The sequence below is a fragment of the Pteropus alecto genome, unplaced genomic scaffold (assembly GCF_000325575.1).
Source record: "Pteropus alecto unplaced genomic scaffold, ASM32557v1 scaffold87, whole genome shotgun sequence".
Taxonomy (NCBI): Eukaryota; Metazoa; Chordata; class Mammalia; order Chiroptera; family Pteropodidae; genus Pteropus; species Pteropus alecto.
The window spans coordinates 16,254,728-16,273,361 of record NW_006443225.1 but is presented as its reverse complement, the minus strand read 5'-3'; the positions used below and the strand labels follow the sequence as shown (position 1 = coordinate 16,273,361).

Genomic DNA, 18,634 nt, shown 5'->3' with positions numbered 1-18,634 from the left:
ACACTTTCTTAATCGACAATATCTACATTGATTCCTTTTGTCCTTGTCAACAACGCATTGACGACTGAACCTGTAACATCAAAAAAAAAAAAAAAGATGTATTAGTTTGCAGAAAATTATTTATGGAAAAAAGCAAATAAGTAGACAAATAGACTTTAAATATGTATGGCCAAATTTGGCCCAATAGAAAGGAGGTATAAGGACAATTAACTATGATTTTTCTGTCTCACGATCAGCATGGATATAAAAATACAAACCTTACCTCTTGTGCAGTCTTTATAATAAAACCGAATGAAATCTCACTTTTGCCCAGTGTCCTATTCATTTCTATCATGAGCCATGAAAGCCAAACCTAATTTAAAAATCTTTGGCATACAAATTTTAATTGCTTATTGCTAAATGTTTTTGGTGTGATGGAGAATATATCGGAACATCATTCCTCTGCATTTTCACGCTTTTCTCACTTGAAATGTGCTTCGATTAATTTTAAATGGGCCTCATATCCAATCGACATGCTGAGCTACACATCGAAAGGCAGTTGAGAACGGCACTAACACTACAGTTTGCACAATTAGCTACCGCCTGCCACCACCTGGCCTCCACTCAAATGGCTACAATCAGAAAAAACAAACAAACAAACAAATGCAGACGATAACAACTGTAGATGAGGATGTGGAAAAAATAGGAACCCTCATACGTTGCTGGTTATAACAGAAAATGATTCAGCTGCTTAGGAGGAAGTTGGGCAGTTTTTTTTAAAAGTTAAACAGAGTTACCATGATTCAGCAATCCACCCTTAGGTGAATACCTACGAGAAACGAAATCATATGTTCATACAAACATTTGTACACAAACGTCCCTAGCAGCATTATTCATACTAGCCAAAAGGTAGGGACAACCCAAATGCCTAGTAGCTAACGAATAAGCAAACTGTGGTACCCCCACAATGGATATTAAGAGGAAAGGAGTACTGATACCTGCTATGACATGCACGGACCTTCGAAACAGTATTCTAAATGAAAAAAGTCAGACACAAAAGGGCACATATTGCACAAAATTTAAGATATATCAAATGTCCAGAAGAGGCAAATCTACAGAAACAGGAAGTAGACTAACGGTTGCCTCTCCTTAGTGGGAGGCGGAGTTGGGGGAAAAGATAGTAAGGTTTCTTTACAGGTGGTGAAAATATTCTAAACTGATTGCAGTGATGGTTGCACAGCTCTATGGACATATTAAAAAACTGAACTGTACACTTAAAAATAAAAGAGTACGTTCTCTGGATGTGGTCCTGAGCTTGCTTTCCAGGTCCACCATTCCCTCTCCGCAGAACTTGGGAACACTATTTAACTCCCCCCGACCCCCCTCACCCCCATTAATTTACAATCATTAAGACAAGGAGGACTTCTCATAAAGGGTTAAGACCCTGGGTAAATATTGATCATATAGTAAGCAATAACATCTCTTCACAATTCTAGCCTAAAATTACCCCTATGTATGATGTGTTCCTGATTATTTATAGTTGGTTATTAATAATAAGAATAAAAAACATATTTTGTGACCTATACAAGAAGATATTTCTTCTATAAAACAAGGGTGGCCACTTAAAATTGAATGATCATAAAACCTACTGGAATGGAGCAGGAAGATATACTTCAGGGGGAGGAAAGAGCAAAATTCATTGGGAATGCACAGCTGAGGCTCAGGAGGGTGGACCAGATACCTATAAGCATGACAGAACACGTCCAATTAACATTAAATTTACACAAAAATGGGGAAACATTATTAGGCTCCTACTGTGTATAACATCCTGGTGTAGGGATTAAACAGAGGACTATTACCTGTCACCCCTGTTCATGGAACATATACCTTAGCAGAATGCACACAGAAGTTTACAAATAGCCACATTACATATCGTAATGGGAAAAGTATCGAGACGGTCATTTAAAGCGCTTTCAGAGAAAACGCCCAACTCCATGGATCAGTTAGAGTGGCAATGAAATTCGTAAATCTAACGAAATGGGCAAATCTGAGACCAGCACAACTTGATCTTAACGAAACCTTTATGCCCCTCGACTTGCATCGGGATCGTAACTATTTTTCAAATAGAACATTATGGCGGTTGCCTAATAGCACATGACGTAAGGAAGGCTGAGGTGACAGCAGCACCCCCGATGGGAAGAGGGGAGCAGTTAACTGCACACGTCGTTGGAGAAGCTTTTAAATTTCCCAAAGTGGCCGTGTGAACACTCCTTTCTCACTTTTCCCAGGCAGGAAGGGCGGAAATCCTGACAGGCCTTTGTGCTGATGTTCTGTGATTCTTAAACCTCTTTGCTGGACTCAGTTGTTTGGATCATCATTTTTCATATATATGTACTCCGCTTTTAACAGAACCCGTGGCTTACGTATCGTTTATGTGTTATTTTGTATTTATTTTAGTTGATAGTGTTGGAAATTTACTTCGTCTACTTTTCACCTTTAGAGTGTCGATGCATACAAAAGCAAGACCCATCTAAATATTATTTTTTGTTTACCGAGAGGGTTTTAAAGTGAATGATTTACACTTTTTGACCTACTAAGCTTTCCTGGAAAAATTACTAGAGAACACCAGTTAGATATTCGGGATGACATGTCAACTTTTTTCGACATCTCTAGAAATGAAATGGCATCATGCTGGAACAGAGTTAAGTTCTTCTCAAATATACATTTTGTTCCTAAAACAACATAAGGTTCCTAAAAGCTTACGTATGCCTTTCATTGGCAGAACAAACGCAGATATTTTTCTGTCATAATCAGTCACTTTTAATAGCCCATATTTAACATAGATATAATCTGCATTTAAGAACTGTCATTTGAATACTCAGTGTGGAATTTCTAACTCTATACTGTGCTGTGTTGCCGACTAGATATTTTTTGGAAAAAACAAACAAACAAAACAGCCTACTAGAAATGTAGGGCACATACAATGTAATTAAATAAATTTTAGAGACAACATTAAATTCAACGGCAAAATTGTGGCATGAGAAATACATTTAAAATTCTAGGGTCGAAAATGTAATTTCATTCATTAACATCAACAGGTTACCAAAATCATCTGCATTTGTTTTAGAAGAAAAATCAATATGCAGAAAAATGCATGCATTATGACATCGTTTCAACACAGCTTTAAATATGTCTATTTGTATGTGAACATGTGGCAGAACAATAAAGAAGCACAAGGCTAAAAGACAGTAAGTTTCAGACAGTAGTTACCTCTGAGAGAGAAGGGAGGAAGAGAGGTGACGGAGAGGTGTCACTATGTGGGGTGGTAAGGATGTGCAGGTGACGGGGAGGTGTCACTATGTTGGGTGGTAAGGATGTGCAGTTTTTTTATGTGCATTTTATAAGTCTGAATGGTTCGTAAAGAGAACCACCTTGTGAATGCGTCCTGCCTACACACCCGCACATCCTCAGTCTTAATGTAGCTTACAGATTTTGTTCTCAGAGTTATGGAAATGTAAAAAGCTCTGAAGTTTATTCCCTTCCTTCTGGCATGCCATTTTGAAACACCGCTGAAGATACCTTTCCTAAAAGGAACATTTCAAGTACCTGCAGGAATAGACGTGACTCTTGCGTATGCTGCGTCTGAAGAAGCCCTTGCACCCGTCACAGCTGGACGCTCCGTAGTGCTTTCCCGTCGCTCGGTCCCCACATATAGCACACAGACAGTTGACGCCGTTGTCTGCGGTATTCATACTTGTGGTCTCTGGGGCAGAACTATCTGCTAAAGAAAAAAAAAAAAGGAAGGGTAGAGTCTTTCTAACTTAAATCGCCCTCCTAAATATCCGTAGGCTTGCAAGGGCCCATCCCTTGGCTTCTTGGAGGCCCAGGCCACTGCTCTCCTGTTAATCACTCGTTGCTTCTGCCAGTGTCCACGCCAATGTCCCCTTTCATATATCTGACAATCACACTTTGGGACACTTTAGGCTTGGTCCCCCAACTACGCTCTTTCCCAAAGGATGCTCATCCCGTCTCATGACATTTGATATTAACCGTATGATTGAAATCCCCCAGTTTAACTCTAGTCCTGATGTCGCCCATGACTATTGGTCTGAAATGCCCAGGTACTTATATGGAGTCAATGTATAAAAACAGCTCCGAGTCTTTCCTCCAGTTCACCATGTCAGTCGGTGTTGCCACCCGGGACCTGGGGACAGTGACCTGCGAGCAGTCACTGGGTTGTATCCAACCCAACGGTGAAGTCCATATTAAAAATATTTATCGAATCCATAACTTCTCACTTTTTCACAGTGGCCACCCTTATCCCGCTGGCAATGACCCTTCCCCTGGATCAAGAGCCTCCTAGCTTTCTTCTCTTCTTTCACATTTGCACCCCTGAAGCTTATGACCCCAAAGCCTCCAAGTGCTCCTGGCAGAAGAAAGTGACATCTATCAGGCTTCTGCATCAACCGTTAGATACACGTACACCTCACCTTGGGCGCTAAAGCCCGCCCACCTCTCTGATCCCATTATATGGTGCTGTTGCTACTATTTCTTCATCCTGGTCACAACTCCCAACAACGTCATTTTTTTTGTTTTTTGCGCTTGTAGTCTTTTCCCATCTCAGAGCCTTTTATTTGCTGTTCCTTCACCCTGGAAGGAAAATTCTTCCTCAAGAATTTCATCCAGCTGGCTCTCCAGTTTCTGCTCCCATCTCACATTTTTCTGTGAAAAGTCTTCTGAATACACTTCTAAAAGGTCACCTCCCATCTGCCTTCCAAGTAGAACCTAGAACCCTGCTTATTTTTTTTTTAAATAACTGCTTCATTGTCTAAAATTATATTCTGTATTAGTTTGCTCACTTGTTATCCATATTTATCCGTGAATACAAACTTCATGATGTCAGAGAACTTATCTGTCTTATTCACCCCTCTATCTTCCAGCTCTAAGAACTATGCCTGGCATGGAGTAGGCACCTAATATATAGCTTTGAAGTCAGAAGCTTAAAAAGATCTACAAAGATATTTTTACTTAAATATTTCTTAAATGAGTTAATGTTGATTTTATCTTTAAAAATCTGTATATATTCAAAAGATTGAATATGTAAAACAACATTTAAAAATTTTAATTTATCATAAATTATCTAATATAAACTTAATAACAGTTCACAATTATATCTCCAATATAACAAAAGATAAAATTAAAGATTGTCATGTCTCAATTACATTCTGTTACTGCACATATATTCTACTTATTAACACTTCTGAATAGACAGGTATTATCATGTATAATTTTACAAAGTTTAAAAATACCTTAAAGAGAATACGCTTAAGGTTAATCATGTGACACTAGAATTTAAATCTAAGAATTTCTCTTTTGTTAGACACACAAAATAGATTAGAAACACAGCAGTTAGAAGCGTTAAGGATTTACTGCATGCTGACAGGTTATATGGAAATATGAAAAAAATTCAACTCGATTTAAGTTTACTATCATACTTATATATTACTAACAATATTATTATATGAAAACAAGTTAAACATCATTTTGGAAAGTCAGTTGTTTTAGTAAATATTTATGGTAAACATGTCCCTACTATTTAGCAATCTCATCTAAAAATTCATAATTCTATTAAGATAAATACTCTATCAAATACCTCTAATCAAATCTAAACATAAGGAATCAAAATAGTGACTTCCTAAAATTTGCACTATTGGTTCATTTTTACTGTCTTTGTGCTAAAATTTCAGAATTCACCTCTGACAATTAAAAAAAAAGTCCTACTAATAATGCAGCATAACAGAATATCACGATATCTTGTGTACAGGATCCATTCGAATTCTGAAAACACACACATGATTTTCCAAAGTATACATTATTAGTATAATTTAGGAGTTCTACTAATTATACCTAATCTTGGACAATATTTTTACTTAAAAAAATAAATTTAAAGTCAATATTGAACTGTATTATATAAAGACATGAATCCTAAACAATTCATCCCATTTAAAGTTAAAATGTTTTAGTAGATAAATACCAAGAGCTTTGTGAGGCTAAACATTAGCCTGCCAACTGGGGTTATAATATAAATCTTTATTTCCTTTCATATTTGTGTTCAGTGTAAAAACCTGCCTGGAATTTTCAAAGCAGTTTCTCAGCAGCAGCAATTCAGAGCTGGACTAATTCAGAGAAGGCACTGGTAGACCTCTCCCGTGTTCTGTGGAATCTTTGTACCATACGTCATTTTAAATACTGCATAGAAAATACACTTCACAACCCATCTGCCAATATTACTTATTACCGTGATTTACAGTAAATAAAATAACTGCTAAAACGACTCTTTTTACCTAACTGGCCCATGACAGAATTCTGAGGTTACTTCATTACATGTAACTAGGCTTTTTTTTATCTCAAACATAAAATAGGCATAGCGCGATTAATTTAAATTTTGTGACAAGGTGCAAAAGCTCAGATTTGTGGCCTTGAAAGCAAGCCCCGAATTTTCCAGCAATAAAACACGGGGCTACAGCCTGGGAAGCTCAATTTTACTTCTCCCACGATACTTACTTACGTTTTTCATATTTCCAAGCAGATGAGAACTCACCATTTGCATTATACAGGATCTGCATAGTTTCAAACTCCAATGTTGTATATGTCGGGTCCAAAACTTCACTGTAATTTGCCATATCCATGTCCAGTATCGGTTCCGATACCCTCATCATTGATTTAGAAACACACATATGAGTCCACCACAGGCCCAGAGTGTGTGGTGGTTGTTTGGCTTTCAATCTGGGAGTGATAACTCAAAGTTAATTGTAACTGAGTGACTTATGTGCTGCAGAGGGAGGGGCTGCAGAACTGTAAACTCCTTCGGCAGGCCATATTCTGCTTCTTTTTCTTTTATGGCAGACGAAAGCAATTCCTTGTGATAATCTTGGAATGCTTCGTGGAATCGCCTTATCTGAAGTGCTTAGTGGACTAACACGATTTCCTAAATTGATTTCCAGTAGACAATAAATGATGTCATTAAGAGGATTAGAAATAAAAAAGAGAATCTCTCAGGTTTTAAACTGTAATTATAACATGATCTATCCTACTTAGGGAGCCGAAATCATATGTTACACATTCTAAAAGGCGGGACTTGTTTGTTATAAATTTAATAAGTCAAGATCATAAGTTAACCCCTAACTTATGAAGAAGTATGAATTAGTAGTTACAAAACAGTCATGGGGATTTAGAGCATAGCATAAAGTAAAGAGAACAAGATCTTTTAAAAAGTCAATGATTTCTATTAATCACTGTTACTGTGTAGTTGAATGAAGAGAAACATATGATAAAATAGACTTATAAAAAAAAAAACCTGTCAATTTATGAGTCTGTGACTTTTGAATATTTGTAAACTTTCCAAGGGCAGAGGTATAATTGCTAGTATGTCGTAGGCATTCGAAAAATAATTGTGACATGAATAAAATTTCATTTCTTTTGACATCTGATGCTTTTTACACTCTGGGCATTACCTGAAATAAAATTACCCAACGTGTGGGGATCTACATGACATCATCATCAGTCTTCTAATATCTAACATCTATATAGCACAGGATATCTTTTATGAGCACATGCGACAAGGACCATTTAGAAGAAAGCATTCAATGATTATATTTTCCTTCTGAGAATATGCTTATTGATTTTATTTTATAAGAAAGAACTCCACCCACATTTCATTAAGAAGTCAGAATTTCATTTTCCACGTTTTGTTAAAGATTACTACACAGTAATATTTTTTATTCAATTTCTTAAAACCATAAAACTGGTGAATAATGTATTGTACAAATTATTTTATTTTTCATCCGGGAAGCCTGGCCTCTTAAACTCAAAACGACATGAAGAATTGCAGAGAAAATAGCAGTGAGTCATGTTAGCAACAAATTCACTAAATCAGTGATCATTGGAATAGCCTCCCTGCCTTCATATTCTGTAGCACTCTTAATTTTGAAGGATTATGTTTGGGGAATACATTTTAGAGACTGATTTTCTATGGTGAAGGCTAACTGGAATTATTCAGCTTTTGGAGAAGTGGGCAGCAAGCAAATCCTATGGTTTTTATTTGCATGAAGTGGTTCTCATTTGTGATGAACTTACACAGATGTGTTTCCTGTGTGAACCAAAGGAGTGAATTGTACACAACCCACAATCTTTCTCATCTAAATAGCAATTTAACAATGCTTAGGGATGTCACCGATGGGAGTGTCCCAACAGAAGGAGAAGAAGGAAAGAAAAAGTAGAGAATCATTCATTCATAAGACTGCAAAACACTCAGAAAAATGAGGAATCTGGAGTCTCCCCTTTATTCATGAGGGATATGTTCTAAGACCTCCAGTGGATGCCTGAAATGCGGTTAGTACTGAACCTATATACACCATGTTGTTTTTACACATACATACCTGTGATAAAGTTTAATTTCTAAATTAGGTGCAGTAAGAGATCACCAACAATAACTAATAAAATAAGACAATTATAACAAAATACAGTAATAAAAGTTATATGAATGGCTTTCGGTCCATTATCAAGTAAGACAAAGGTTACTCGAATACACACAGATCCACTTAGCCTCAGTTTAGTTGTTTTTTTTTTTTCTCAAAGAAATTGCAAAGTACAGCAGACGTCCTCTTTTCTTAAATTTTGGGATTGGTAATGTACTGAACTGGTTAAGCAAATAAAATAGAAAATTTAAAAAATGGTATATTCATGTTGAATAGTGTATTTGAATTAAATATGTTTAATTGCTACTGTGTCGTTGGATAACCAAGAATTTTTGAGTAAGAATCCGCTGCTTAAGATTTTTTATTAATTTTTAAAAATAAATCCCATACAATGCCTTTGATTTCTAGTATTTTTTTTTAATAGAGAACAAAGTCAAAGCTATCTGTAAAGCAACTGGAATGTAGTAGCCTGTTAGAATTTTATGTTTTTCCAAAATATTTTGTATATTTTAATCAATTTATTTTTAGCCACTTCCAAAGTATTTCCCTTGCTTGTTATAAGGAAAAAATATCTTTTAACACTTATGTTTCATTGGATTATGCAACTAACTAAATTATGAAATGAAAGAACACAAACAAATGGCATTAATACACTAGGTAAGAAATATAAGTGACCCTTGATGACTAAGTAAAGTTGGTCAGATGGGCAGGGGACATCACAGTATTATTCCCAACAGCCAGGATGGAAACAATACAAATGTCCATCAATAAATGACTAGATAAGAAAATGTGATATACAGTGGAATACTATTTAGCCTTAAAAAGGAGTGAACTACTAATACATCCCACGACAGGGCTGAACCTGAAAAACATCATGCTAAGTAAAATGAGCCAGTCACAGAAAGACAACACTGCATAAGTCCACATCTATGAGAAACCTAAAGTGGTCAAACTCATAAACTCAGAGAGGAATAGTGGCTGCCAGGAGCCAGAAGGAGGGAGAAGAGGGGAGTTACTAATCAAAGGGCATAAAATTCCAGTTAAGCAAGATGAATATGCTGTGAAGATCCGCTGTACAACACTGACCACTCAGCAACAATGTTTTATACACTTAAAAATTTGCCGAAAGGGAAGAGCTCATGTTAAACGATCTTACCAAAATAACATAAATTAAAACAGATTTATGAAGAACTGAACTCTATCATAGGAAATGTAATCAGAGAAATGTAAAATACAGCGAAAAGGTGATTGCTACTTAAGGAAGTGAATTAGTACGTTCCACAAAGGAAGTTGAGAGCCTGAGTTACTCCAGGCAGTGGGCTAAGTGGGGATTGTTAGTGTTTCTCCTGAATTGATTTTAACATGAGAAAACTATATTTAAAAATTAATTTATATTCTTATGACCAATCCCTCCTCCCTACGTCTAAAATTAATCAGGCTAAATGCAGAATGTTTTCATTTGCTTAAAGAGGAGTAGAGAAGGACAATGAAGAGAATGAGAGAGAAAAGAAAGACAAAAAGAAGAAAATGTCACAGCGAAACGATTTTAGTCACGGTGACTTTTGAATTTTTTACTATGAATCATAACCAAAGCAAGTGTCACACTCCTTAGTATCTTTGACGTTTTCCATTCAATACTGATTGTGAAATTTTCATAATTTAGTAAATTTGATTTTTAGAAACATGTCCATGGCACAGTCAAATGAAATAAAATTATACAATTTAATTTAATTTAATTGTATAAACCTTAGGTACGTGAAGCAATTAAGGTATTTGCTACAAATTTTCAAATTTAAAATTTTCAAATTTCAAATTTAAAATTTAAAATTCAGTTATTTTCAGGAAAGGAAAAATGAATACCACCCAGGGATCTTTTTCATTATTACTTCAATTACTTCTTATGAGTAAATTCATTAAGGTAACATTAGACTAAAACTTTAAGTAGTTATAAGAAAAACTGTATTAATTTTATGCCTAGATGATATAGAACCGATTACCCTTCCATAAATGGGACTTAATGTTGCTAACCCCTATATTCAACATAAATTTGAGTACTTTTAAGTTCGCTTCTAAAGGTTTAATTGGGAAAAACATCAAATATTCATGCTAATTCTTAAGACAGTAATTTGTAATAAGTAGCATACATATTTTAAAATGAAATATGTAAACTTTATCTATGCTCGGAAATATAAATATATATCATAAACTGTAATCTACTGAAAACCTCTCTTAACAGAGGTCACTTTGCAGTATCTGTTCTGTAAACTGAGCAAGAAGCTATAGCTCCTGCGTGTGATCTCGTGGTTTGCAGGTCAACACAGATCTTCTCAGGACTAGTCAGGTCAAATACTCCCTCCAGAGAGACAGACGGTATTATTTGCAGATAAAAGGTAGATTTTAAACAGCACAACTAGTGTTCCTGAAAAATATCTCTCTCAGAGCAATGGTTTTCTAAACCGGGATGTAAAATATAATATTTAAATTTCTTTAGAGCAACATAACAAAAGATGAAAACAATGTAATGTTTTAAAAAAAACTCAATTCACTACTGACTATTTGAGATAGTAAAAACATTTCTATCTTATCTGCAAGACTATTAAGCCTGTTAAATTGTTCTATACTTTATATTTGATTTAATCATATCTTCATAGCGTGATTTAAAATAGAAAACAGGCTAATAAAAATCAAGGTTATTTTCCTAAAAGATTTTTTCATGAAAATAATTTAGAACATTAATATCAATATTAAAACACTTTATTTTAAAGTTACAGTTAATAAAATTTGTTCTTAAATGTATTCCTTAGAGGTTACTTTTCATTACCAAAAATATATACTAATTCCAAAAGCACATTAGTAGTTCCTCTTGTTTCTGTATTTCATTCTTTCAAATATGAAGATTACACAAATGTGATCACTAAAAGATAAAGAATGACAATTCAAATCAACCCAGTATATTTTTCAGTGTAAACAGGGAACCATTCAAATGGTTTATTAATAAATAAACTCTACCCAATAAAAATGGTTTATTAATCAAAGCGAAACCACCTTTCATTTCTCAAAAATAAATAAACAAACAAAGATTATTTTCCATGGTGCCACTGTCTTAATTGAACCTTTATTCCTCTTTTGAAATAGAAACCTTGTCTCTTCTCCATTCTGCTTTTGATGAGGGGAAATAAGCATATTAAAAAATTTAAAGCAAACAAAAATAGACATTTTAATCTTCAAAGTATGTCGCTATCTTGGATATGCAAAGAAAGAAGTCTGAAATTGCCTTTAATAATGGGATTCTTTGCTCAAAGAGCTTCATAGATCCTTTCTTAAAGTCCAGATTATACATCATTTTTAGACAAACAAAAACAAATTTTTCGTGTCTGGTTTTTTCCTCCTTCTTCTATGTAGCTGATGATCATTCAGTGACCAGAACCATATAACCACATCAAGTCATTTAAATCAAAGTCATTTCCAACATTAAAAAGTCCATTATTATTTTTGAAAGATACTTCTATGCTAGAATTGCTGAAATTTTTAAAACTTTAAACTGAACATCCACAGACTTTGTTTACATATTTTTATAATTCCCTTTAAATAATTATAATTATTCCATAGCTTATTGCTCATTCATATTGTTTTTCAATCCATGACTATAGTCCATGGAAACAATTTAAAATCCTCATTTTAGAGCCATCTTTAATATGATCAATGCAAACAACTCGCATTACTACTAAAAAATGCCATTTTAGTAGATTCTAAATAAATTGGACAGATACATAGCACTTTATGAAATAGCTGAAGTAGTTTAAAAGTATGTTATTATTTTTTATAGTATGTATGATTTACCTCAACTATTCATATTTTTATTAGCTAATAAAAACATCAGATTATTATTAAAACTAGTTATACAAAGAAATGTAAACCCAAAACTAAGAAAGAGTAGAACTGTATTATAATTCAATCAGTTGCTGTTTGGATAGACAAACGAAGGATTACACAGCACACAGCAGAGACCTAAATGTAACCAAGAAAATACTCTGAATAAAAGTTTAGAGGTGATATGAGAAATCTGCATATATTTAATTTACTTTCAAGGTCAGTTGCCTTGTGATTCAAAACAGACTCTCCTTTTCAGAAGATAAGGAGCTGATTAGCACTAAATTATTAACTGGAATGTAGATATACTGGTAGGGAAAATTAAAAAAAGTGGATACGAGGAACACGTTAGGATTCCACAGTCACTATTTCTGCATTTCATTTTACAATGGGCATTATCATCGTTGCCACAGCAAACTCAGCAAAATCAGTCAGAATATTTAAGATTGTGGCGGCTCTCCGATAGGAAAGTTGCTGCATGATGCAAAATGAAAGGAAGTTATCAGTTTGGGCCAGTGTCTATTTCAAATATGGTCTGAAGAGGTAATAATGTTTAAAGAAAACAGCGACATTTTACTACGCTGAGTACACTGTCAGATTTGAACATTCTGAACAGGTATATTAGAACGACTGCTAAACTTTAGCATCTGGGAACCAAATGCATATATACATGTCTACATGCTACAGCATATATACAAAAGAGTTATTGTTTCTTCATTTCAAAAATGTAGTAATAGATTACATGCACAGTCAAATACTCAATAACTTCTCGATACCTTTCCTGAAAGTTTTTTCATATGCACAGAAAGAACAACGGATTAATATGATATTTAATTTAGATAAGACTAAATAATATTTGCATCTCCATTTAATAATTTTTTTCAAAAAAGCAATATTGATTAGTTTTTCACAAATACAATAGTATTCCTTTGAGGATAAAAATATAAGACAACATTTAATAGCAAACAAATCTTAATTTGAACTAAACATTAAGGTAAGATCGTGGCTTTTGGCAATGTGTTAAGTTTCAAAACTGAAGTATCACAAGCTATCACAACTCAATAATTTGGACTTACTTAGTGCCCAACTTACACACCAGGCCAGGGACTCTCAAACTCTGCTGCACATCAGAATCATCTGGGGAACTTTTAAAGACCCCAAGGCCCAGGTTACATCAGATACCAATTAAATTAGAATGTCTGGGGGTGAAAGTCAGGTATCAATGTTTTAATAACCTTTAGGTGAATCCAATGTGCAGCAAAGTCTAGAAACCACTGCTGTAACCTCTAAATAATTGACCTTAAACGCTCTATTCATTATTGTGTGCCTAGAGCCTAGAATATTGTCTGCCACATGGTCGACACTCCACAAATACTTATTGAATGTGTAAATAAAATACACGTGCAAATAATTAAGTTCAACAGAATACATTTATGTTGAGCTCATAAGTATATTTTGTACGTGAAGCACATTTCTAGTCACTGAGAATTTCTATAAGAACAGAGAAATCCCTGCCCTCATGAAACTTACACTCAAACAATAATAATAATGCTAATAATTTATACTTCTATAAAGAAATGGATCATTGAACCACTGTCTTTCCACTGAATCCATAAAGCTGGACTGAGAAATATAATTAATGTCTTATATATTTAGACTTTGAAACAGCAAACTTACTGGTTTACAGGTGGATTAAAAGACCTATAAACCCTCAGGCTCTCTGATTCCTCACTTTCTGTCTGAATTTACTGTTTTTCCTCTGGTATTTTAGTGGGAAGTTGCTAAAAACATCGAATTAGCAAATATTGAACCACTTGCTCCCAGGGGAAGTACAGGGTGAGGTTCCTACAAGCCTCTGGTCACATTTTCATCGGCCAATCAATTTGCAACCTTGTTTTACGTGGGTTTCTGTTTAAAAACCCCTTGTTTAATACACATGTTGATTCATTAATGTTGAACCCATGGTGACAGCTCTATAAGCGGGGGATATTAAGTGAGATGTTTGTTCGGGCGAGCACTGTTCCACTCACATAAATTAGGGCAAATTAATTTTTCAATGATAATTATGTATCATGATAAAAGATACCGTGTACTTCTCACTGTTAACCCTTCAGTTATGGTTAAAAAATAAAATGAAACAGAAGACAAGAGAAGAAAAAAGAAAGAAAAAGAAAAGAAAAAAAGAAAAGAACAATCAGGTTAGAAATATGGACTTCTGGAAAAGTTTAAGCAAGCCACGAATACATAAAATTTAAATAAATTCAATATGTTTTGTATCAAAATGCTAGGGGTAAAAAAATTGTTTGCTTAAGTGTTAAGAATGAATCAGAATAATTTTTATGGTATAACTACTATTATCTTAAATTAAAATGAGTAAAAATTAATATCAAGTAGAAAAAACTATACAGAAAAACTTACAGGAGCCGATGTGTTTCTCATAGGGCTTAAGCTTATACGATTTTGAGTGCCTCTTGAAGAGGAATAAATTACTAGAAATATACTGCCAAGGTCCCACCTAGGGCCTAAAAGAGGCTCATATGACTGATGTCTCTTTGAATTTAAGTTCCATTAGCTCTACATCTAATCCACTTCTGACTTACCAAATACAATAACTGTTCAGATTTTAAATTATATCATCCTAATTCCTCCTTTAGCTGTGTGGCCACTTCCTTTTATTCATCTTCCTTATCCATCTCATAAATGTTCATTATTTAACTTGCTATTCCCCTCCCCCACTCCGGCCTTTGGCATCTCATTCATTTAAAATTACCATCACTATTTAGAAACGCAATTCCAAATTTTTATTACAGTGATTACTTCACTGCAAAATATAATTTTACATCCCTAATACTGATTAATCTTTTTCCCTCTAAAATGCTTTCATATCATGTAAAGTAACACTTCCACACAATAAAATAAGTGGGGACCAAAACACTCAATCTTTTTACCGTGAGGTTAATAAAATGACCCAGGTACGCCGATAGAACTCGTTGGCTTAGAGGTGAATGTCAGGTGGCTCAAACCATCTTTCCAGGTTTTATACATACAATTAAACTCATTTACCCACAGCAAACCAAAAAGCTTTGTTCTGATTTCTCTAAATGGATCATGGTATATAAATCTATATATAAAGTTGTTAAGAATAGGTATAAATTCTTAACAATTACAGCAAATTCAGTCTACATTTATCCTATCAATTCAACAATCAAGTCATATCGATTCATCCTTACCTATTCATTGTTATCCCTACCTGTTAATTCCCACAGTGAATTTCCTCATTCAAGGTGCAGTCACTTCCTGTGTGGGCTACTGCTGCAGGCTCCCAGTCCTTCCACATCCTCCTTCCTCTTCTCCATTCATTTCATCCCGTATACTCTATTCTGTACACAGGCTACAGTTCCTGAAACACTTGTTTTCTAAGGCTATCATTCCTACTCCGACAACATAAAAAGCATACAGCTTGTGGACATAAATACATAAGGCAGGATTTCAAAATTACTCGTGATACAAACTGATCAAGACAACCATTTTAATCAGACAGACTGATCCTGTAATTTCTTGAGTCTTTGCTACGTCTGAGGAAAACGAGGTTGGGCATGAAATTAGCAAATGTTTTAAACTGTTGACTTAAGTTCCCTTTTACTATGTGTTCCAAATTCACAGCGGATCCTTCCAGAGTTATAATCTTACTTTGTTATTCATATTCCTTATTGTTCATTTTTATGGTGCATATATTATGCATACAATATGGACACTATACATTTCTATTTAATAAATATATTAATAGAGAGTCAACCCATGTGAATTGTGTGTTCACAGTAGGTCTTTAAAAGGTACTCAGATCTCTGTGTTCAAATTCTAATCTGTGGATACATGGGAGTGTAGAGTTGTGAAACTTTATCAAGCTATACACTTATGATATGTGTACTTTTCTTTATCTATATTATACTTCAATAAAGAGTCTAAAAAATAATCTGCTGGAAGATTGTATCTTAAGGAAGTATCACTATTTCTAGTAATTCAAGGTGGCCCATATAAAGTGTCTTCTGTTAAATGTTTTCATTATGTGGCACACATCAGTACACTAAGGATGTTCTTAGAGAAGTAACAATTATTGATATTTCTATGGAAAATATAGAAGAATGAATATACAGGGTTTTTTTTTCTGGTCCGTTATAATCAATCTAAGTGTTAATAAAATGCCTTGGTAAGCTTTTTATTAAATTTAATACTCTCTTCAGTATTACAGACTTAGGGGAGGTTTTAAAACATTCATTAAATCTCTTTACCCAAAAATTTTTAAAAAGTTTCAATAGTTCACCGCTTCCATCTGTGTGTGTGAACACCGCACCTGCACGCACCAGCTGCTCATGCTCACCAGCTCAACACACACGAAGTGCCACTGACACACCTCTCCACTTCATTCATCGTTTATCACTAGGGTCCAAAGTATTGGAACAGTTAGCTTAGCATATATGTAGCAATGGGATCCATGTGTTTTGTTAGTATAATTATGGAGAGAAGAAAATGAAATTAATGATTTAAATTTTTTTCTGCAAGAAGTGGCCATTGCAGCAGTGGGACTTACTTAGAAAAGGGGCTACTTAGAAAGCCCGTCAGATAATGACAGAAATACAATGTTCAAACTCCTTGATTCTAGAGACTGATTCAGCATATGGGAAAAAGATGAGGGAGAAGAAATTGATCATCCTGTGGATTCAGGGAAGTTACCTACTATGCCTTCGTGACGTTTACAGAGAGCTGGGATTCAAAACGGTTCTTTCTGGTTCCAAAAGCTTTGCTTTTTCTTTCGTGTCATCTGCTTTGTGGTGTGCTTCAGTTCACTTTGTCTAGCTATTTAAAGACGTAGGACAGCACTTTCATTCTATGGGCATGACATAATTCCAGCTTCGTATTAACTTATATGAAACATCGCTTCACCAAAATTAGGTGGCATGTTAGGAAAATCATCCAACTATAGCACTAGTCTCAGTGAGGGGTGATCTTTGCCCCCAGTGGGACATCTGAAAATGTCTGGAGACATTTTTGGTTGTGACAACGAAGAGAGAGGAGTGATAATGGTATCTAGTAGGTACAGGCCAGGGATGCTGCAAACATTTTACAAAGACAGAGCACTCGCATAGAGCACGTTACCTAGGTCAAATGTCAACAGTGCTGAGGTTGAGAAACTTTGACCTACAGTACAGTAAACCTCGGTCATGTGTCCTCACTTAAAATTCAGTGTATTTTAAATGACAGTCAATAGTGGTAATACGTTTAAGCGTTCTGAAAATTATGAGAGTCAACTATGATAATATGCTTGAGCCCTTTGGAAATTAGATACAAGTGTTTAATCATTATGTATTTATTTATTTAAAAGTTATTATAAAACAAATGTTCATATAAATATACTCTGGTATACTATAGCTATTTAGACACAATATGTTAAATATCATCATAACCCCAATATCTCCTCAGTCAGGCAGTAATATGCACATAAAATGTTTGATAATTAATGAATTAACATACTAGCATAACAATCGTTAATTCCTCTGGACAAAATATATCTAACAAATACAGGGTTTTTTTTTTGTTTTTTGGGGTTTTTTTTTTTTTTTTTGGGGGTTTTTTCTTTTTTTTAACTGAAAAAGAGCTTCATAGTCTCCAAAGTGAATTATGATAACAAAGTACTGGCAAGGAAGACATACGACAGTATAAGATGTGGAGTGAAGCATAACTTTAAAATATATGTACACAGACATTTTAAAAGACAATTTTCGTTCAAAAGATAATGACTACATTTATTGTCATTAATAATATACGCTTTGAATGTTCTGTTTGTAGGTTTCCACAACTGACTTTCAGCCCTATAGTCACCTCTACTCAGCTCGTTTTGTGAAATCTTTTCTGTTTTAGCTGTCAGTTCTTACCCTGTTCAGTTTGGCAATCTTATCTTCTCTCATGGGTGCAATTATATACACATATATAAAATTCATATATATATATATATATAAAATTCATATATTTAATTCATATATGTATAGAATTCATATGTATATACATAAATAAACATATGCAGATATATAGATATACATAGGAACAGGAATAGAAAAAGAGAGACAGAGACAAAGAGATAGAGACATATATTGAAAACTACAAGACATATGTAAAAGAAATTGAAGACACAAATAAACGAAAAGATATTCCGCGCTCATAGACTGGAAGTATTAATATTGTTAAAATGTTCATACTATCCAAAGCAATGTCTATCAAAATTCCAATGGCATTTTTCACAGAAATAGAACAAA

At 34.4% G+C, this 18,634-nt stretch overlaps 1 protein-coding gene across 1 annotated transcript in view; it reads right to left on the bottom strand.

Moving 5' to 3' along the window:
* The window catches only part of HNF4G (hepatocyte nuclear factor 4 gamma), a 19,564-nt gene extending 15,812 nt beyond the window's left edge, over positions 1-3,752 (bottom strand). The window contains exons 1-2 of the mRNA XM_025041171.1: positions 3,586-3,752; positions 1-70 (exon numbers count right to left, since the gene is read on the bottom strand). The exon at positions 1-70 is cut by the window's left edge and continues 28 nt beyond it. Of these exons, the coding sequence (XP_024896939.1) occupies positions 1-70; positions 3,586-3,731 (216 nt within the window). The 5' untranslated portion in view covers positions 3,732-3,752. The remainder of the gene's footprint in view (positions 71-3,585) is intronic.
* Between the last annotated feature and the right edge of the window lie 14,882 nt (positions 3,753-18,634).